Source organism: Balaenoptera ricei, chromosome 15, assembly GCF_028023285.1.
Source record: "Balaenoptera ricei isolate mBalRic1 chromosome 15, mBalRic1.hap2, whole genome shotgun sequence".
NCBI lineage: Eukaryota > Metazoa > Chordata > Mammalia > Artiodactyla > Balaenopteridae > Balaenoptera > Balaenoptera ricei.
Window position 1 is genome coordinate 56,956,987 of NC_082653.1, and position 22,548 is coordinate 56,979,534.

General features: G+C 40.9%; 1 protein-coding gene across 19 annotated transcripts in view; it reads left to right on the forward strand.

Annotated features, from left to right (window-relative positions):
• RBFOX1 (RNA binding fox-1 homolog 1) overlaps positions 1-22,548 on the forward strand; it is a 2,209,300-nt gene that overhangs the window by 2,099,999 nt on the left and 86,753 nt on the right. For all 19 annotated transcript variants that reach the window (XR_009497779.1, XM_059898915.1, XM_059898899.1 and 16 more), the window contains one exon: positions 3,273-3,326. Coding sequence is in view for 18 of the 19 variants with exons in the window: in XM_059898915.1 (XP_059754898.1) it covers positions 3,273-3,326 (54 nt within the window). In the remaining variant the exon portion in view is untranslated. The remainder of the gene's footprint in view (positions 1-3,272; positions 3,327-22,548) is intronic.

Consider the following 22,548-nt stretch of genomic DNA (forward strand, 5'->3'; position numbering starts at 1 on the left):
GGAGCAACTAAGCCTGCGAGCCGCAACTACTGAGCCCACATGCTGCAACTACTGAAGCCTGCATGCCTAGAGCCCATGCTCCGCAACAGGAGAGGCCACCACAATGAGAAGCCCGCGCACCTCAACGAAGAGTAGCCACTGCTCGCCGCAACTAGAGAGAGCCCACACGTAGCAACCAAGACCCAACACAGCCAAAAATAAATAAATTAAATAAATAAATTTTAAAAAAAAAGAATTAGTGTTCTAAGTGCAGCAGGAAGCTATTGAATTCTGAGTAGCAGGATGACATGTCTGATTTACTTTTAAAAATTGGTTTGGCCACTAGGAAAAGAGGAAGAGAAGATGGTGAGAGTTAGGACTTTGTTGCCATGGATTTGTCCAGCTAAGAAATAGAAATGTCTTGGGCTGGAATGGTGGCATTGGTGAGGGAGGGAAGTGGAGAGAGTGGAAACATCTTTTCAAAGTCTAACCAACAAGATTTTCTAATGGATGGTACATGGGATATGAGGGTAAGGGAAGCATCAAGGCATTATTTATCAAGAATTTTGCTTTGAGGAACCAAGTGGATGGAGATGCCATTTGCTGAAGGGGGGAAGACTTGGTGAGGAATCCGCTTCAGGGGAGGACGGAGATGAGAATTTGAGTTTTCGTGCCTGTGGTGTGGTTCAGAAAAGCCTTTGTTTTTCCTACAGTGGGAATAGAGCAGCCTTATTTAGGAGAAAAGTCCAGTGATAGGAAGAAGGGAAAACCTGCACTGATGTTCCCATGGCTACCTGAGCAGTCTCATTTCATTTTGCTGCTCACAGATCCCAGCTGACTTATTGTAGAGGAGACCTTATCAATTACCTCTCTCAATTAATACTTACGAATGTGAGATGGCATAGATCTTCTGAGGAGGGAGAGTATCATTTTGTTTCTATTTATGTTTATATTGAATGGAAATTTTCCATGGGAAGACTTGGTAAACTGGTAGATCATTGGTAGATAGTTAGAAAGTGGCATTAAGTAGCATGCCCTAAGAAGACATCAGGTCAGCTTTGTCAAGAGCTGAGAGATTGACTGATTAGTCAAAAGATAGATAGATAATAAAGAAAGAGAGAGAGATGATAGAGATGGATGGATGGATGGATGATAGATACAGATAGATAGAAAGATGATAGATAAATAGATACATAGATAGAGTTTTCTTAGCCCAAGGAAATGAGGAAGATAAAGGCAGATGAGAGAAACATGATTTCTAGACAGTCTTAGACACCTCTGAGAAATCTGTTTCTTTGAGAAAAATGAAAGACTGTTGGCCTAACTTACAATCTTTGATAGTTACATCAAAGATAATCAATGGATCCACATTCAGTGAATGGTGTGTCCCAGCCTCGTGTGCAAAAGGAATTATTTAAGGGAGTTAATAAGAATGCATAAAAGAAACAATGGTGTCAAAAAGACCCTGTCTCCACTACCAGTAAAAGGTAGGGGCATAAGCAGGCTGTAAGATGGAGGACAGAGGGAAGAAGAAGGGTAATAAATTCATAACTTAATTATTCACTTAATATGGCTCCATATAGATTTCTTTCACAAACTCTAGATTTCTGTGAAAAACTAGCAAGAGAAAATTAAATATGTCCAGATAACACTGAAGCTTTATTTGCAGTCAGTTTGCTCTATTTTCTCTTTGATTCCAAATGACTTAAAATGTGGACATGTCCTCAGAAATTGAGTATTTTCTTTTTTAGGAAGCAGTGAATTTCAGTTGGTCAAATTAAAGTCATTTTCCATATTTATAAAGCACATATTCTGAAATGATTGGGGTAATTTTTATTTTTATACCACTATAGGAATTTCTATAAGATAAGATGTGTTTAATATACGAGAGGAAGGTGACAATATGGAGTTTCAGAAGCCCCTGGGACAATACATCTCAGAGTTTCATGTCTCGTTCTCTGGGTCTAAAATTGCAGCCAGGAGTTTCCCATTAATATGCCTCCCGAGTAATCCAAGGATAACCCTTTGGAAAACCCTATCCTAAGATCATCCTGGGTGCGGTAAACCAGCTAGTTTATTCAAATTGGAACGGAAAGTTTCTAGAAACAAAACATTCTTGGAAAGTTCTAGGGAGTTCTTAGGTCCATCCAGGGGCCAATCTATTGCAATATTGTGCCTCTATCTTCCTGAGTGGATCAGTCGATTGTGGTCACCCTTCAGCTGTTCTTACAAGCTCGTCTCTTAGACCAGGCAATAGGATGGCACACCCTCTCCCTCTGGGAAGAGCTCAGAGGGTACTTGTCACAAATACCTTCTCTCACATCACAACTCTCACCATTGCCTTTTCTCAGGAGCATTTAGTAGAGGATCTCTGATGTCTGACCTTCACCTCAAAGACACGAGATTTCCCACACCTGTCTTCTGTCTTTTGGCAAGTCTATGATGGATGCTTTTATAAAGACTTACCAGCAGGAGCAGGAAATGATCACCAAACCCTAAAACATGATCATTTTTTGAGGTTGTTCCCGAAATAGTGCCCAGTGGGTGTGTAATGAGGGTAGCTTCTTGATTTGCAAATATTCTTGTTTGCTCTTTTCTTGAGTAAAAGTTTCTAAAGGGCCAGGATTCATTTTACAGAAAACGCACCATGCGGAACATTAGGGAAATTACAGGATTCTGTTACTCCTATATACAGGTTATTTGAAAGTTACCTTAGATATCACACGCTTATTAAGAATTTTTATGGTTCTTGAATTCTTTGAAATGTATTCCACACAATCTCTAGTGGATAAATGTCATTTTCCTTGGGATTTAAAAAGCACTTTGGAATTCTGTAGAGTCTCTGGGTCACAATTAGGAATGACAATTATCAGAATATGTTTCTGCAAAGAATTCTGTTCATGAGATCTTTGCGAACTTAATACAAAGGGATGTGATGGAATATCTAGCAGTGATCCATGAAAGAAGACCAAAAAATTTAAATCATTATAGGGGCTCTAGAAAATATTGATACGGGATGAAATGAATTATCACATCCTTCTCAAAAGGTTCATCTGTAGCTGGTCAATAGTTTCCATGCTATTAACTTGTATTGGCAGAAAATCAAAAAAGGGTATAAATCTATTTTTCCTACGTATAGTTTTCAGGTATTCTTTATGCCTGCCCAAACTATACATCCTCTAAATTTTAAAATTAAAAAAAATACACCAACCCATTTGACTTGTAGTTAATTTGCAATGATAGGAGTTGTTGAATCAAATGTGATGATAACATTTTTGTGTATTTGTTTTAAGGCTGGAAATTGAATCCAGTTGTGGGTGCAGTGTACAGTCCCGAATTCTATGCAGGTAAAGAGTTTTCTCTTTGCATGATGTCTTCTTGGTCTTTTCTAAATGTGCTTTGCCTGCCCATAAAGAATGGGTTTATAAAATAATCTGAACTGATAAATTCCTATCCTAGCAAGTTTTGAATGATTTTTTTTTTAAGGCAAAACCAAAAGTGTTTAAAAGCTTTTAAAAAATAAAGGGGAATCATGTAAGTTACATTGTGGCATAAGCATGGAGCCGCGGCTCCTTGTGACATTTCACACTGATTTTGCCTCAAAAAAAGCATTGAGACTTTGTTCAAGAGATTTGAACAAATGGACAGCTGCTCATGCCTGTTTTCTTTCAATGTGCCTGAACGTGTTTTTCAGCCGTACGTTTCCATTTGGAATTGCATTTTTTATTCCCTTGGCAAAGCAGAGAGTTGGCTTAATTATCCCAATAATGTGCCAGTGTTTTGGAATTGCAAAGAGAAGGATTATTTAGAAAACTAGGAAAGCTAAGTTGTCCTTCTTTTTCCATTAATCAATTTCCCTTAGCAATTCCCTTTCTCTCTGCTTTGCCTTCAAGGGTATATAGCTTTCTCCTCATCCCTTCCCAGCCACCCACCAACCGCCACTCAAATCCACTGTCCCAGAAAACTTGGTCATCAGATTTGGGGAGAGAGTAACCCAGAAGCAACAGAAACTGAGATTTTTTGCTCAGCATAGCCTGTTACTTCTGCCTGTTATTTCCCTGCTCATGAACAAGGTTGCATTGAACACCTGAGAACCTTGGTAGATTTGCCACATTGATGTTAAAAAGAAGTCTTGCTTTGATGTGGCCCTTGCTTTTTAATAAGGAGAAATCAATGACCCGTTGGTTTAGATCCACTCATTTTGTAATCTCTTGATGGTAAGTCACACCCCTTTCTTTGTCTCTTCTGAGATGCCCTACGTCAGTCATTTTCCCAAAACTAAACATTGACCCTAGTGGATGGCAAAGGAACATAGGAAACTTAGGCAGCTACTCTAGCACAAAAACCAACTTGATTTTAAAAGATGGTAAACCTTGGAAGGCCCAATGTGATAGCTGAGTTCTGGATTTTAAGTAGGCAATATTTGTAGTTGTTCTTCATGTGTGAATTTTATTACAAGCCTGGGTTACGACCAGGGATTCTAATAGTGAAGTAGTTGTGTTGACTCTTATTGGGGAGGCGAGACCTAGCTATAAGGCTTTCCATGGCTACGTGGTGGGATCCACTTCCTGAGGGGACACATAGAGTGAGGAACGTGGACGTTACTCTCAGGCAGCCCAGGATGGAATCCTGGTTTCTCTACTTGCCAGCTGTGTGATTCTAGGCGAGTTACTTAACCTCTCTGTGTCTCAGCGTCTTCATCTGTTACATGGGAGATGATAGTAGTCACAAACTCACAGGTATTTATAAGAATTACATGGGTTAATATCTGAAGAGTGTTTGGTGCATAGCAGCACCATATAAATGTCGAGGAAATAGAAATAAATAAGTTAATGTTCCACCTCTCTGCCATAAGGGGAAAGTTAACTGAGAGCTGATTCTGCTAAATTCTGAGTGTACCACTAGTCTAAAAGATTCTCTTTTAATTCATGAGAGGACTAGTCCTTCAGTGCTCAGCTTATCCATTCAGGGGGCACAGATATTGCTGGGATACATCTTTGTCCAAAGCTTCAGAGAAATGAACTCCCCGAAAAGGGCAACGAGGAAGTTGGAAAGCAGCTTCTGTGTATCTGCTGGCAGTGCTGGGTGAAATGGAGTCTCTGGAATAAAGAGGTGGCAGATTCTGCGTGTGTGTGTGTGTGTGTGTGTGTGTGTGTGTGTGTGTGTGTGTCCGTGTCTGTGCACGTGCCTACGTGCATGTTTTTTCTCCCCCAAAATAATGAGATCAAGAACAAGAAGCAGGAAACCATTCAATGAGGAGATAGGGTATGAATGTGCGAATTGTAACAGAGAGAGGAAAGTACATTTTTCCAGCCCCACGCAATGTAGTTGCTGGTCACCTTTGGCTCAAGCAACCAGGAAAACAACAAATATCTACTTTCCAATGATTTCAAACCTCTGTGCATATCTGTGGGTGTTTTAAGGGGCCATTAAGACATAAGAAACAATTCAGAATGACTTAAACGTACCAGAATAAATGAATCTGCATAACTTTTAGAACATTAGAGCAGCCATTCAAATGAGCCCTGGGCCCAGCCTCAAAAGTTAGATCATTGGACTGTGGGGAAAAAATAAGTTGTAATAAGTGTTACTCTTGATTGAGTACTTTTATGGTCAGACACTGTTCTAAGCACTTTACCTAAATTAATGTGTTTGAATCCTCATGGCAGTTTTCCAAATGTGGAAACTAAGGTACAAAGGGTTTGCATCACAGGGCTAAGATTTCACAGCTGGTAAAAAGCCGGCTAAAATCAAGAGCCTGTGTTCTTTGCAACCAGGTTACTTTGCTTTATATTTTATGAATGTTAAAAGTCATCGTTCTTATTGACTGTGCCCTCTGATAGTAGATTACGCTGCTGCTCTCTCCTAATCAGTCAAATTAAAGAAGAGAAGTAAGGTAATAATTTTGGATTATTCCAAATACCACAGTATTCAGACATATTAACTGCTTGTGCCAGGGGAAGCTTTCAGGAGCCCAGACAACCAAATAATTATTTCTATGAGCTGCTTCAGTAAATTTAAATCTAAAAAAAAAGGGGGGGGGGGGATAGGGGGGGCACGGAGAAGTAAACGTTACTTGAGAAATCTGAATATTTGTGTTTGGTGTTGCCAATATCTGGGCTCTCCTTGATAATCAGAGGCTTTCTCTTTTAGCCTGTATGTTGGTCTATGTAGGTAGACAGAGCTCATGATATTCAGAAATGTGGGGAAATGTGGCTACAGATCCAGCACTCCAGAACAATCAATTCCTTTGAAATACTTGGAGACCCATAAACACTGAGAATCCTGCTAGCTTAAATCTAAAATTTCAGGCACCTGCATCTGTGGAATGCATATATGCAAAATAGAGCTGTAGAATGTATTCATTTCCATAACCAGGTATAATGCCTCATGTTATCCATTTAAATACCCATGACTAAGAATCTAGGGGGCATTTTAAATTTCCCCAACTACAAACATAGTCTGGATTTATCTTGGAATTTTGAATGTGCCCCAGAGCTGAAATGAAGACCTTGTCATTGGTTTGCTGTGGGTATTTCACAGGTCAGTCCTGTATCTGCCTGACACAGAGAGCCAGCCTTATTTTATTAGTCATTTCTATATATAAGACTTTGTGTTAATGACAGAGATCACAATATTTCCGTAGTATAATTATTGATTTTCTGAAGCTTATGCAGAATTAACAACCCAGCCTCCAATTGTCTCTCAGAATGGGGCATGAAAAGTGCATACATTTTGTAAATTAAAATCAATATTTTCAATTTCTCCTAAAGGTAATTTTCCTAATTTAGTGGACTTTTCCCCTAACATTTATTTTCCCTTTAATTATAAAATGGCAGGTTATCGATTTTCATCTGTAACCTCTTGATGCCCGGAGTGCGTTTTTATTGCTCACGCAGGGTAGGGGAGGGGAGAGCAGTTATACCTCTTAATGAGAATCTTTAATTACTAGCTGAACAGTATTAATTTGCTTTGATAAATTATGACATGCAGTCTCCCTCACACACATTCCAAGAGAAGCATTTAGAAAGCTGTTATGAAAGGTCTTTCATTGGGGGTGGTTTTTCTGAACTCTCATCAAGTTATACCTGCAAGAACCCTTTTAAATGCGTATCCAATACCAGTTTCCAGAAGCAGATATACCTAAATCAGCATATTCCATGAACATACATAGATCTCCTCCAAAGACAAGTGGGTGTTTTCCTATAAAACTAAGCAGCAGCATTGATTATTTTTCCTAAACCTAATCATCTTCAGACTCCTTGAGGCTTATTCTCATGACAAATGATTGATAAGTCAATACAGAAAAATGCCCAGGTGAGTTTCAAAGACTAGCCAGCATCTACAGGCGTTCCATGTTAGAGTCAAAATAAAACTGAAGGCACTAAGTAGAAGTAAAATGTCTGCAAATATCTGTTCCCAGTAGCATTTCTCAAGTTATTTAGTGTAATTAAAAATAGAGTTTTTAGGAATCCCGCTGAGGAGGCCTCAGCAGGGATTCTTAGAGTTTCCCTGTCATTCTGAGAAGTCCCCTTTGCCATCTAATAAAAAGGTTTTTTAAAAAAAGTGATACTCTTAAGGGATAATCATGATAGCTAGCCAATGAAACTGCTGATTGAAAGCACCTTTAATCTTCATACGTGAGTAAAACAAAATAAAAATAAATAACAGAAGGCTATACACAATTGTCGACATGGTCCTGACAAATGGCAAATTCACCCCTTTCTCAGTTGCTGGTAAGATGGCTGCAAAGCTCACGCACACTGTATATCATATCTGCCAACTCATTTCTGTGATTAAATATTCCATCAGTGGGGCTATAAGGCAGCAAAGCTTAACAAGATTCATAAGATGCACCACTCGAACACACATAACTCACTTCCGTGGATGGGGAGCACCCCGCCTGCAAAGGAAAATTGGAATTGAGTTAAATTACTCCACGAGCTGTGATCAGTAGGGAAAGGAAAAAATCTTCCAATGCAATGCAGATCTAAGATAGAGTTAGGTCCTGATGACTAGAAACACACAATTAAACTCAAAAGGAGAGAGATGCAGAGTCAGTCGACTTGGAAAACTTGAAGATGACAATGAACAATAGTCTTGGTGACACTATTATTATTAGTGGGCTTTTGCGAGGGAGGAAAGGAGGGGGTCCTGAGTGGATCCTCCTTCTGAAAATAAACATTTCTGCTTTGTGGGGAGTGACACAAAATGGCGGGTACTAAAAGAAGGGCATACCTGTCTGCAAAGTCACACTTGAAAGGTGGCCAGGTCTTGAAACTAGGTTATCCTGGGGTTATAGGGAGGATCAGATAAAATAATGAGTGTAAAAGATCTTCACAGACTGTAAAGTAAGATAAAAATATAAGAGATTAGCGTGATCGCTGAAGTCACCTGGATTGATTGTGTCCATGTCGGCACAAGCCTGGCCACGGATCACATGACCTGATGCCAGGCTAGGTGATGAGAAAGTGGATTGGGATCTCAATATAAAGGTTAAAAATGAAGAGGATGGATGTAGTGCTCTGTGATTGCGTAGCTCCAAAGGGCAGGTGTATTTGACCCTGGATTACCCGGACAAAGGTATTGGTTTCCTATGGGCTCTTGGCCACTGTGAACCATGATTCATCTAAGAACTGGGTCAGAAGTAGGTAGATGTAGGTCTCCCTCCCCCCACTTCACTTTGTTGAGTCCATTACAGTTCAGAGAATGACCTTTAGCCACACTTTTGGATGGACTTCTTTCCAATTCCTTTCCTGCAATTTGGATACAAGAACATCTGAAAAAAGTAAAATTTGTCCAGAACCTGGGATAACGTGACATAAGTTGCTTTTCTTTTATTGGTCACAGCCCTAGACTTTGGATTGGGCTTGGGGTGATCTGCCAAAAGGCTGGGTACAAAGCACGCCCTGTTTTGGGTGACTGCCTTAGCATCCTGAAAGAGTATAAGGTGGGTTGGAAAGGTACCTGCCACCACCCAGAGCCCCTCCAAACAGCAAATATTCAGGTGTTCCTCATGGCTCTAAAGTCCCCCATATCCACCCAGAGGACCAGCCTCGCCTGGACTCAGAGCCAGGGCGGTGACGACCTGCTCCTTGAGAACAGTGACCTTTGGCTGGGTGATGTTTTGTGTAATTTACACATCTGCCAGATTCCAGTGCAGTGCACTTCAGTGAACTGGAACGGAAGGGTCCAGATTTAAGTCCCCAAGCAAAGGATTTTCAGCCTGAAAATGTTCCACTTCAAAGAGTTTATCTCGTACATCTGTTTACTTTTGCCTCCCCTTTTGGTTGCAATTCACTTTGCTTCTTCTCTCTCCTCCCTGCGTCTGTCTTAGTGGATTTCATTCCATCCCTGCCCACATTTGGCCTTAATTTTTATCTGCGTCCTTCCCTGTCCTACAGAGGGAATGCAGCTCAGCTTTGATGGAGCCTGTGGGGATCTTCGAATAGGATCAGCACTCGCTTATGTGCTGAAAACTGCATTTCCTAAATAAATGAGTCCCCATTCTATTGCATGGAAAGGCTATCAAGGAGAGCTTGCCCCAAAGCAGGGAGTGACAGGATGGTCCTTGTAGGAGAAGCCCCACCACTAGGCTGTGGAGGAAGATGAGGTTTGGGTATTTGGCTCTGGATGAATTTCACAGGGAAAGTTCTAGGTTGCTCTCGTCAATATACTCAGCAACTCAAAACATCAGCCAACTCTGGGCGCTTAATCTGTGCCAGGCACTGTGCTAAACTTTGCATCTCCTCCAATTCTAATAAAAATGTTATAGCATGATCTCCTTTATAGAAATTATGAAACCAAGGTTTTTGTGGAGAGTTTATCTCATTTGCTAAATCACAGAACTAGTTTGTGAAGAATCTGTATATTATATAAAGGTCTTTTTTCTAACCACAAAGCCCATATTTTTCACCACCTTGCGATGCAGCTTCCTCAGTAGTAGATGAGGGCACACCCTCTATGCCTTGCATTCATTAGGTCATAGAATATAATGATAATTAGTAAGAGTATCTTTGCATTTAATATTATTGGCTGCATGCCCAACCCTCATGATGGGATGTTTACATATGTTTACAGGGATTGCAACTTTGCAGGATGAGTGTCATTTTCTTCCTTTTGCAAATAAAGTAGAAATCCAGTGAAGTGGAGTTGCCCAAGTTTGCTTACTTCAAAGGTTAAAAAGCTGATTCAAACCCCTATCTTTGTATATCATATTACAAAGCCAATTCCTTTCCCTGCAAGTTACCTCCCATATGTTACTAAATGCAAGCTCCTGTGCCTGACACACAGTGAGGCCAAACAATACTGAAACGTCAGAGTTTGGAGCAGAGACAGGTTTATTGTATAAAGAACCATGTGAGGAGACAGGTGGCTCTTGCCCCCAAACCCGCAAACTCCTTGAAGGGTTTCAGCAAAGTATTTTTAAAGGCAAGGCGAAGGAGGGGCCAGGTTGGTTGTTGCACACTTCTTGGTGTCGGAATCCTTTGTGCACCTAGCTCAGGTCACGATGTTCCTATAAACCTCCAACAAAACAAATGTTATTCTCTGTTCTGCAACTTTCTTATCTCTATAAGAATGGAAAAGTGTTATACTCTTAAAGGTCAGAGCCTTGAGAATAGCTATCCTGTATATTTCAGGCTATAGGCAACATTCTTAACTCAAAGCAAAAGAATACAAAGGTTAAAGTAAAAGAAATAGATCTAATGTGGAGTCAGACTTGTTCTTCCCTATTACACAGACATGCTTTAGTTAATCCAGTATTTTGGATTGATGGTTCTTAACTGGGAGTGATTTTGCCTCCCAAAGAAATCAGGCAATTTCTGGAGACAATGTTCACGGTTACATCTGGGGAGAGGGGTGTTCACTACTGGCCTCTAGAGGGTGGGGCTAAGGATGCTGCAAAATATCCTACAGAGCCCCGGATGGCCCCCCACACAAAGAATGATCTGGCCTAAAATTCTCATAGTGCTGAGATTGAAAAACCCGGTCCTAATAGAAGCACATGAGTAAAGATGTGACATATGCACCAAATATCTTAAAAATTCTCATGCCCTGCTGATGGCTACTGTTAAAGATGTCCAAGCAGCTGTAGTTATTGATGGCAATCAAAGAATGAAAGAGAGACATTTGCCCAAATGTTTCCTCTTCTGGGCATTCCTTTGTGATTTTGACTCCAGAGGGAAAAGCATAGTTTGATTTTATGCTGCAGAGCTAGCTTGGTTAGACATACTCACAGGATGCAGAAAGGCTGATATACTCACAATTCCAATTTATTGCAACAAAAGGCTACAGACTGAAGATTGGCAAAGGGAAGGAGCACCTGGGAGGAAGCCCAGAAGAAACCAAGTGGGAGCTCCTGGGTGTGCTCTCTCCGGAGAGTCACAGGAAGTGCTTCGTTTTCCCAGCAAAGATGTGTGACAGCGCATGCAAAGTGTCGCCAGTCAGGGAAGCTCACCTGAGCCTTGGCGTCAAGTTTTTTTGGGGGAGTTGGTCATGTAGACCTGGAGCACCCATGACTGACCTCAACTACTCAAACTTTAGCCCAAAGAGCAAAAATAAATACTCACCATAAATCACATTGCTTCCATAAACAATCTTATCAAACTGGTACTGTGGGGCCCAAGGCCACAGGCATCCAAAAACAATCTCATGAGCTAGAATATTCCAAGGGCTCAGAACTCATCTCCCAGGAGCTGACCAGTCCTAAAGACAAGCCTCTGGGGGGAGATGCACAAGGTTTGAGCAGGCCGGGCCTGCTGAGTTAACCCCTTCCTGCCCAACATTAAAAAAAAGAAAATGGAGTTGGCAAGCTCAGAACATATCACAGCAGTGATCATGATGGAAGCGGTGAGGATGAGGATGGTGATATAAGACAAGACGTACTACTGTGTTTGCTGATTCTAGGAGAAAAGATGAAGCTGAATTTAGTTATGAAAGAGGAAGGAATGAGTGGCTTTTTCACTTAGAGCGGGGGTCTGCAAACTTTTTCAGTAAAGGGCCAATTAGTCAATACTTTCAGCTTTATGAGCCATATAGTCTCTGCCACAGCTACTCAGCTCTGCCCTTCTAGTGCAAAAGTAACCATAGATAATACATAAAGGAATAGGCATAGCTGTGTTCCAATAAAACTTTATTTAAAAACACAGACACTTACATTTCATGTAATTTTCATGTGTCATGAAATAGTCATCTTCCTCTCCCCACCAACCAGCTATGTACAACTGTGAAAGCCTTGGCCCCTACTTTGCTGACCCTGGCTGTAGATTCCAGATTTAATAAACACAAAGCTTATGCCCTGGGGAGGTGTTTTGGTTTTGGTTTTGGTTTTTTAGCATTGCATTTTGGTAGCAATTACACGATACTGCATGAACCCATGGTTAGCTGGCTGTCACTCAGTTGTATGATGTCCATCAAGGAAGGGCCAAAGAGAGAGGCTGTGTATGAATTCACACATACCACTGGCTTCCATTAATTCATCCTTTAGCTCAGAGTTATAGCACTGAGGACCTGGGAAGTGCCAGGCACTGTGGTAGGCTCTAGGGTAGCAGCCCTTCCCTCCAGAATTTGGCAGGGCAGTAAATGACGCACACAAATAAACTCAGGGTATAATAAATGATGATACCTCCTGGACCACTGGAAAATAACCACTCTCTCTGCATTAAAAGGGGTGCCATAATTTGGGTCTGGAAGGATAAGTTAGAGTTTGCCAGCCAAGAAGGCAGAGAGAAGATCATTGTAGGGGTAAATAAGGAGAAGTTTGGTAGCGACCAAAGGAGTTTCTCAACCTTATCTTCAGAATCCATTGAGAAAAGTTAAAACAGAATTAAAAATAAATACAAGTACTTGATGTTCATCTGAGATGGGAATTTCTAAGGCAAAATCAGTTTTCTCCAAAGACTGAGAAATAGACTGAGATCAGAAAGAACCTTCTAGAGAAAAGTTGCTAAAGACCTGATAATACCATAAAAAGGAATCTGGATTCTGGAATTTATCTGTTGAGTGGTTGACAACCATTGAAAGCTCTGATTAAATAAATGAAATAATAAAAAAAAAGTACTAAGAACACAGTGATGAATTAGGGCCCAGACCTACATTCGCAACAAATCGGAGTCTCATCATGAACAATATATGTGGGTTAAGCCCTGTAAGATGTAAGACCACATCGGTGACTGGCCACCAGTCCCAGAGACTGGGTTCTTGACAGACCCCAGGATTACCAACTGGTGCCCAACAACGAAAGCTATTATACAATGTGTCTCCTACTTTTGTCCAAAACTTTTCTGAGGAAAGCAAATTACCAGAGATTTTTTTAAATGAGGTGGGTTCATTTTTCTCTTTATGTTTTAACTTGAGTTGCCATTCTATCATAAACCATTTCGTTTTGAAGATTTCTTTGCTCTCCACTTTCAGCGTTCTTTTCAAAATTTATGGTTCACTGTTATTAGCCCAGCCAATTAAGTTGTTGTGTAAATAGAGACAAATTGGCCATAGTGTTTAATATACTTTATGTTAATTATATGTAAATACTCATTCTCCAAATATAAAACGAAGCTGTCCCCTTTTCTTTTAAAAAATGTAGTGTTGAAGAACCAACACACAAATCTCAAAATCCTAGTTAGATTAACTTCATTGATGACAGTTAATGCATTTCTAGAACTTCTATGGAACTGTTACAACCCATTACAGTGAAAATATTGGTTTATGAAAAATTAATAAAGCCAATGGAAAATGGAATCCAGCATCTGCATTAGCTATTAACACCAAAAGAATCAGCCAGAATTAATTATGCTGCATGCTACATTCTAATGAGTTTTTCATTAAACTGTATACCATTATGGAAACTAAACAAGGATTACTCAAAGAATAATGCCAACGGCTGTTATTTTTTTAGGGGATTAAATTAGTTAATGGGTTATACATTTAAAACTGACGCAGAGGTTAATCGATGTACACTCATCATTGTGTTAAACTCAGTATCATTTTAAAAACACGAACACCCCAATATCATTGATATTTCCTCTGGAAAAAGTATGAATCCGTTTGTATGTTTCTAGTGTTTGTTTGGTATACATGTGGTATTGTAGACACTGAAACCCTCTATATTAGTTCTCTGTCATTTTCGAAAACAATTTTCACCAGGTGAAATAGTCTACTTTCTTTCAGCCCATTGCTCTGTGTGTGTTTGTGTGTGTGTGTGTGTGTGTGTGAGAGAGAGAGATGTAGGAGGCATATTTAAATAAATGTACCTGATTATTCTTTGAGAGATTCAGAGTTGAAATATAGTATTTTCTACTCTCACCAAAAGAATAAGGTCAGGATTTTAAACCTAATCTAGGATAAGGAGGAAACTCAAGATGAATCTCTACAGCCATCCCACAAATATACCCAGATCCTCCTAAAATCCAGTTCTGTAATAGTAAGTGAAATATAAGAGGGGGCCACTAGGGAGGGCTTTCTGAAGGCTTTTTGGACTCTTGTAGCATCACAGAAGCTCTTGCCCCTGGAGGATGAGAGGCAGAGAGGGAGGAAGTCCATCTGGGTTCTTTGCAGAGACTTGTAAACTCCACTGTTTTCAGCCGAAGCACAGTTTGTAATTTTTTTTTCTCCCGAGCAGAGATTGCACACTAAAATATCTTTAGGAGGAGGTTGTGAGATCAGTAAGTGAAATGTGCAAATTGGAAGGGACATATCTCAATTAGAGCAAGAGTAGCTTCTCCCCATCACTTTGAGTGGCTCTGCCAGGCAGGAATACTAGCCCAAACCCATGTGACCCCGTCTCCTGATTCCTCAAGAGAAGCCAGACATCTGTCTTGTAACATTAAAACTCCCAAATTTAAATGTTCGCAATTATTTCCCAATCTTAAGATGTTTTCCATTAATTCTATTATGTTTAGCATTATGTACAGTACATTAGTTAGCAATTGGCTACTCCTTTCTTTTTTTTTTTTTTTAAATTTTATTTATTTATTTATTTATTTTTGGCTGTGTTGGGTCTTCGTTTCTGTGCAAGGGCCTTCTCTAGTTGCGGCAAGTGGGGGCCACTCTTCATCGCGGTGCACGGGCCTCTCACTATCGCGGCCTCTCTTGTTGCGGAGCACAGGCTCCAGACGCGCAGGCTCAGTAGTTGTGGCTCATGGGCCTAGTTGCTCCGCGGCATGTGGGATCTTCCCAGACAAGGGCTCGAACCTGTGTCCCCTGCATTGGCAGGCAGATTCTCAAGCACTGCGCCACCAGGGAAGCCCGGCTACTCCTTTCTTTAAAAAATAAAGACAAAAACAAAAACAAGAGAACAAAAAAAGTCCCCAACGGGCCATATTTTGAGATTCCAAATAATAATAATAATTACTATTTCCATTATTACTATTACTGAGATCACTTATTGATTACCTACTATTTTCCAAACGCTTTCATGTAATAGTTTTAATCCTTACAACAATACTTAATGAAACTGATAGTTTTGTCCCTATTTTACAGATGTGAAAACCGAGGCTCAAGGATATTAAATGATGAGGTCAAGAAAACTTAGCGAGTCTAGCAAAAACTAAGTTTAAAAGTTTCCAAAGCCCATGCTTTTCCAACTACACTATCTGAGCTTAAGGGTTCACTATTTCTCTTCCGTGTTTCCTTCCCCCATGTCTTATTTCTATCTTGCAAATGGGATTTTTCTTATCTACAGAAGATACATCCTGCCCAGAGGCTTCCTTGGTTGGATTTAAAACCCTATTGCAGATTCTTAAAGGTGATCAGGAGCTTGTGGCTAACATCTTTAGCCTGACAGAGTCAGGTGTTTTCAGCCAGAAGATGACTGCAGAATCTTTAGACACGGTTTTGTTGGAAAGGCGTTGGTGGATATTTACCATTCCAAGGTTGGAGGGGATGTTTCATCAACTCAGGACCAAGTATCACCATTGATAGGCTTCATGAGACAGTCTGAGCTTTGGAGTCGTGCAGAGCTAGCTCAGATTTCAGTTTTGTCTCATAGTTTTGTCTCTCTCAGCTTTAGTTTCCTTGTGGATTTAATAAGAAAAACAGTTATAGTGCTTGTAGAACATACTTGGTCCAGAACCAGAAACTCAATGGCATCTTAATTGTCAGTCTTATTAATATCACCAGTACTGAAGATTGTTTATATAGTCCCTACATAGGTATTTTACTGTTGTTGTTGGTGGCCCTGGAATCCCTTGGGAGCTTATTAGAAATGTAGACTTTCAGGCCCCACCCCAAACCTGCTAGATCATAATCTACATTTTAAAAGGGTCCCCACCCATTGATTCAATTCATATTAGCATTTGAGAAGCAAAGCTCTAGGATGGCCCTTATCTATATATTGACACCCATGACCCAGAAGGCCAAATGCCTTAGGAAATAAAATTTATTTGCATTGTTTTTGTTGTAACTGAATTACTATCCTTCCACAAATACCTTATGGGACCGTATTTCTTCTTGTTCCATTGTCTTAAACCACAATGAATTAAAAAGAAATTTGGGACAAGTATTGAAAAAACATGTCTTCAAATTGTTTTTGGATGTTTGTTTTTAAACAAAACTGAAATAAAATTAAATTTTTGACAAAATATTGATAAAATGATACCCTCTGAAATTTTTAGTGACAGTTTCCTTGGGGGGGGGGGGGGCTAATGCTCTCCTGAGAGATAATTAGTAGTCGTATTGTTCCAAACAGAAAGTAGACATTAGAACAAGGGTCCCCAAATGTATTCTGTAAGGTTCCAGGTAGCAAATCTTTTAGTCTTTGAGGGCCATGCGTTCTCTGTTGCAATTACTGAGCTCTGTTGTTGTAGCATAAAGCAGCCATAAATAATATGCAAGTGAATGAGTGTGGCTGTGTTCCAATAAAACTTTATTGATAGATACTAAAATTTGAATTTTATATAATTTTCACTTGTCACCAAATATTATTCTTCTATTGATTTTTTTTTTCCCTCAACCATATAAAAATGTAATCATTCTTAACTCATGGCCATACAAAAATGTGGTAGGCCGGATTTCACCAGAAGACTGTAGTTTGCCTGCACCTGATTTAGAAGATTAGCCTTAAGTCCATGGGTCCAGGAATCTAGTTGGTTTATTTTGCATTCAGCACCACAATATTTCTGTCTGTGTGATCTTGGGCAAGATCCTTAAACTCTCTCTGTCTCAGTACCCTCATCCATTAAGTGGATATAATAGTAGTACCTCTCTTATAGGGTTAAGAGTAGGGGACGATCCAAATTAAACATGGAGAGGGTTTGCGGGGCACTAGCAGGTCTTCAGTAAGCAATTTTTGGAACTGTCACTGTAACATTTGAGGATCCGATATATTTATTATCATATTGAGTCAATCGACTATTTTCTGTAAAAGCCTCTATTAGCCTAAATTTGGAGGCAGGAGCTTAAGATAACAGTCGAGTCATTACATTTTTTAAACACTAAAGAATCAAGGAGAAAGTTGTACAGAGATCTGACATACCGTCCTTGCAACTTTTTTTCTGCAATTACGTCAAAATAAAACGTGGAAAGAAAAAAAAGTGATGTGTTTCTTTCTAAATAGGAAAATCAAAACTCACCAAATAAACTGGAAAGAAGGATTATTTACACTATAGACAGATTCACTCCAGGGCTCCTTTAAATATGGAAATCCCCTGGCGCAATTAAAACATGATTTGATTTATAAGAATTAAATATACATGCAATATTTTCTGCAGCCTCTGTGCCTAAATGGAAATACCTCTGTACTTAAAATGCTCCCATAACCCTTCAGAGAAGCTCAGCTTTCAGGCATGTATAAAAGCTTTAGGTATTAGCTGTGAAAATATTCTTACATGGATTAGCTCAATGCTAGTCTGTTCAAAACTGCGTAACTGTAAAAGCCAGAATCGTCAGGCTTTGGATGAATTTGTCAGTTGGAAGCAGTAACCTCCATTGGCAGGGACCACATGGCAACCTCCCAGGTCTCTAAGTAGAACAGAAGTTTGATGCTTATATGATACTTCATAGGGGACCCTCGCAATAGCTCCTCATTAATCCTCAAGACAGGGTTCATGATAAGGTAAGACTACCACAACAAAGTACCATAGACTGTGTGTCTTCAACAACAGAAATTTATTTTCTCACAGTTATGGAGGCTAGAAGTCTGAGATTAAGGAGTTGGCAGGGTTGATTTCTTCTGAGACCTTTCTCCTTGACTTGTAGACGGCCATCTTCTCCTTTTGTCTTCACACGGTCCTCCCTCTGTGTCTGTGTCCTAATTTCCTTTTCTTATGAGGACATCAGTTATAGGAATTAGGTTCTACCCTAATTTTACCTTAATTACCTCTTTAAAGATGCTATCTCCAAACACAGTCACGTCCTAAGGTACTGGGTGTAGGACTTCAATGTATGAATTTTGAGGGAACACCACTCAGCCCATACAGTAGAGCAGGAGTGCCGTTATGTCTTCTTCTGGATGGAAAACCAAGGGTGACCTCTCTAGGATTATGTGATTAGTGTTTTGTATGCCTTCTTCCCCAGCCTGCCTCCAGAGACTTTGACAGAATAGCTTGGACTAGAAGTGAGGTACGCTTTTTCGTTTGAAATGCTCCAAAGTAAAGGCAAAATTGGTCAAAGGACAAAAGGGGAAAGATCAAAAGTAAATAAATTCTACCTCTTTGCCCACAGAAGTAAACAGACCAGATATATTTCGCCATTTTCATTTTTCTTCTAAATATGTGATGACCTAAGGCCTGGTTTACTCTGAGTGCATCTTCGGAGCAGCAGAATCACCCGGGTTGCTGATGGAAATGCAGATTTCCCACCCGCTGAGTCACACTTTTCAGGGCTGTGGCCTGGGAGGGTACACCACTTCAGATTCTCCCAGGTGGTTCTTAAACTCTGGAGGCTTTGAAAACCTCTGATTTAAGGGTGGAAAGAACTCAGGGCATTGAGGTTTGGGGGACTGGCTCTTCTCCAGCGTTTCGCAAAGTATGGTCCCCAGACAACATGAGAACTTGTGAAAGATACAAGTTCCCAGACTCCAGCCCAGACCTATGGAATCAGAAACACTGGCAATGGGGCCCAGCATTCCGTGTCTAACCAACCCTCCAGGGGATTCTGGGGATGCAAGTGGTTGTGAGAACCCTGGGTGATACCACCTGCTTTCTTAAAGTCCTGCTCCCACAAGAAAGAAGTCAGCGGGTTTCTGTTTCAGTGAAGTCTCCTTTTCTCCCCAGCTCACAGTTTGTTTTTTCAACCATAATCAGTATTTTCCTACTTTTACTCTAATTAAAAATAAAAAACTTTAAAAATCATTCAGCAACCATAGAAGCAGGAAGGAGTCACTGAGAAAGTGAGCAAAGGTCAAGGAACACAGGTAGCTGGTTTCTCACCTGGAAGTTGCCTCTGATTGATGGGAAGGCTTTTCGTAAATGACATCGTCGTTCTGTGCCTCCTTTTTTTCCATCTATAAAAAAGCCTAATACTATCTGACCCTTCTTATTAGGGAGGGACCAATGCAGTGTAAATACTCTTCGGTAAATATTGAATAAAAGTTTCTTTTTTTATATGAAATCAAAATATTATTTCCAGTAGTGATGCCTATTACTTTGCAACATTTTCAGTTATGAGTTCAATACATCATAGAAAGAGGGAATAAATATTTTGCCAAAGTCATAATAGTCGCATCTGATAAAAATTGTTCCAAAATTACTTTTTTTAAAAAATAAATTTATTTATTTTATTTATTTACTTTTGGCCTCTGGTTCTTTGTTGCTGTGCGCAGCTTTCTCTAGTTGCAGCGAGCGGGGGCTACTCTTCATTGCGGTGCGCGGGCTTCTCATTGCGGTGGCTTCTCTTGTTGCGGAGCATGGGCTGTAGGCGCGCGGGCTTCCGTAGTTGTGGCACGCAGGCTCAGTAGTTGTGGTTCGCAGGCTCAGTAGTTATGGCGTGCAGGCTTCAGTAGTTGTGGTACACGGGCTCAGTAGTTGTGGCTCGCAGGCTCTAGAGCGCAGGCTCAGTAGTTGTGGCGCACGGGCTTTGTTGCTCCGCGGCATGTGGGATCTTCCTGGACCAGGGCTCGAACCCACGTCTCCTGCATTGGCAGGTGGATTCTTAACCACTGTGCCACCAGGGAAGCCCAAAATTACTTTTAAATTTTATTTTTCAAAAAAAAAAAAAAAAAAAAAAAAAAAAAAAAAAAAAAAAAAATTTTATTTTTCTCAGCAAGCAAAATAACTAACCGTGCTGTCTAAGGCTTGGGGTTGATATTCAGAATTATTTCTTTTTCTTCTTCTTGTGTATATAGTTGTTCCTGATCATATGAGTACTAAAAGAGTTGACCTTTTTTTTTTCTGAAGAGCATATGGGGTTCAGCAGGTGTACCCCAGATCACACAGTGGGCACACAGTAGGTCCCAATAGACGGCTGCTGAATGAATGAACTCATAGCCCCATCTTTCCCGAGCCGAGCACTGAAGACAGGAAGGCAGCTCTGTAATGGTCCCCTCTGGGACTTTTTCCCCTCAGCCCTCTTTCTAGAGTTACTAGGTATCAGGAGGGGGAAATTTCCCCCTCCAACCCTCTTGAGTGCTTGTGGTTGTTCTAATAATAAAATTGTCACAAGACAGATGAACAGGAGAAAAAGAAAAAGAAACAAATTTTAATACGTGTGCACAGAGGTCTCATAGAAATGGGACCTAAGAAGTGGCCAAAGCAGGCAGCTTTTATACTTTTTAGACAAAAAATGTGTGAGGAATTGACAGCACAAAGAAGCTTAGGCTTTGGATGCTGAATTAGTAAAGAGTCTAAACAGAGTTTGGTTTGAGCTTGGGGTAGTAAATTTAAAAAGTCACAAGATTTGTTGGTGCAGGCTTCTCGGCCCAGAATTCCCTCTCTCTGATGATAAGGGTGTCTTTCTACTTCCAGATGCTGGGAGGGCACCTTTCACGTGAGAGATTTATTTCCTGCTTTCAGGGAGGCAGAGAGAAGTTTCAGTATTCTTAAGTAACTTTAATTCAAACTAACCAGTATGCCATTGAGGCACATTTTGGGGTGGCACGCCCTGGATCCCATCATAGGACAAGTGACATCCGGAAAGCGGGACTCCAGCAATGATCTCTGTTTTCAAGTGACCCTGGACTAGCACCTCTTAGATGTCTGTGGAGACACAGGGACCATGGGACACACACGGACCTCACACGGCAGGTGCTCCTGAATTCCCATTGGCTCTTAGATGTTTTACAAAGTCTTGTTGTTGTTGTTTTTCTTTGGGTCTTTGTTTTTTGCATTTCAACAGAGATAAGAGCATCCTTCTCTAAATCTCCCAGCCCATCTTCATCTTGGAGCTAATGAAGCGAATCAGTCATTCCCAGTTGCTAGGCAATTGGAATGTTTCTTTGACTTTTTTTTTTTTTAATTTAGAAATTATAGGGAGGGCTTAGGCATTTCACTGGACTAGCGTGTAGCCCTGCCTATTTGGTGTTAAAATGGAAGGGCAACCGTTGCAAAACAGCCTTTCTTTTCTTCCTTTAACGTTCTAATTTTATTTCTTGAAAGTGTGATAGGGCCGCCTACCAGAATCCCTTCCCGTAGTTTCTCTCCTCAGTTGCTTCCTGCCTCTGAGCCTAGGTCCCTGGACCCATGGGCACAGGACAATGAGTAAGACATGATTCTCGACCTCTTGGAGTTCAGTGCATCCATGGGGAAGATACTCGTTAAATAGACCATTGCAACACCATCTAGAAAAGCAGAGGAGGGAAGCTGAACCTGGCCAGGTGGAGGCAAATAGACCCGGTCTCTAGGAGGAGGAGAAGACAGAGCCCAGTGGGAAGGGAGGGGAGTTATCTCAGGGGGGGAGGAAGGGCTTCCTGGGAGAGGACCACCCTGTGCCAAGGCCTGGAGGGGTGAAACCGCACCCTCGTTCCAGTTGGTTTGTGTCCAAGTTCTTCATGTAAGGGTTGGCAGCAGAGTAAAACAAAATGTAGAGAGTTTCCCCTTCCTGTCTGTGGTAGGAAACACCCCTGCTGGGCTTCTCCTTGCCCCTCCAGGGGCCAGGAATGGTCCTCTACCCAGTGGGGAGTCTGCAGGTGAGAAGGAAGAGTTGGGTTGCCCCATCTGAGGTATGGATCCTGGCTCACCCTCCCCCACTGGAGATGCCAAATCCAGCCTGAGAGCGGCCATCGGGACCCACATCTTGCCAGAATTTAGGATGCTGACGATCATGGCCCTCTGATTAGCAAGTGAGCGTGACAGGCTTTGGAAAAAGCTCTGATGATCCTGAGATCGTGGTCTGTCACATGGATCCCAGTGCCTGCAGCTGCAGATAGAGTCATCAACCTTCCAGGAAACGGATGGCCAGGCTTCCCAGGTTTCACTTAAACTGGATGAGTCAACCTTCAAAGAACCAGAAAAGAGGAGGAAACAAGTGTGAACTGTAGGCATGCAAATTCCCAGCTATAAACAAGGGACAGAAAGGTTGGTTGGGAAAAGCACTATTTTTAGCAAAGAAAATAGAAATGAAGAGGTCTTTAAAAACATAATAATTCAATCATATTCATTAATCCCTCTGAGGGCCAGGTATTTTGCTAGGAGCTGGGGA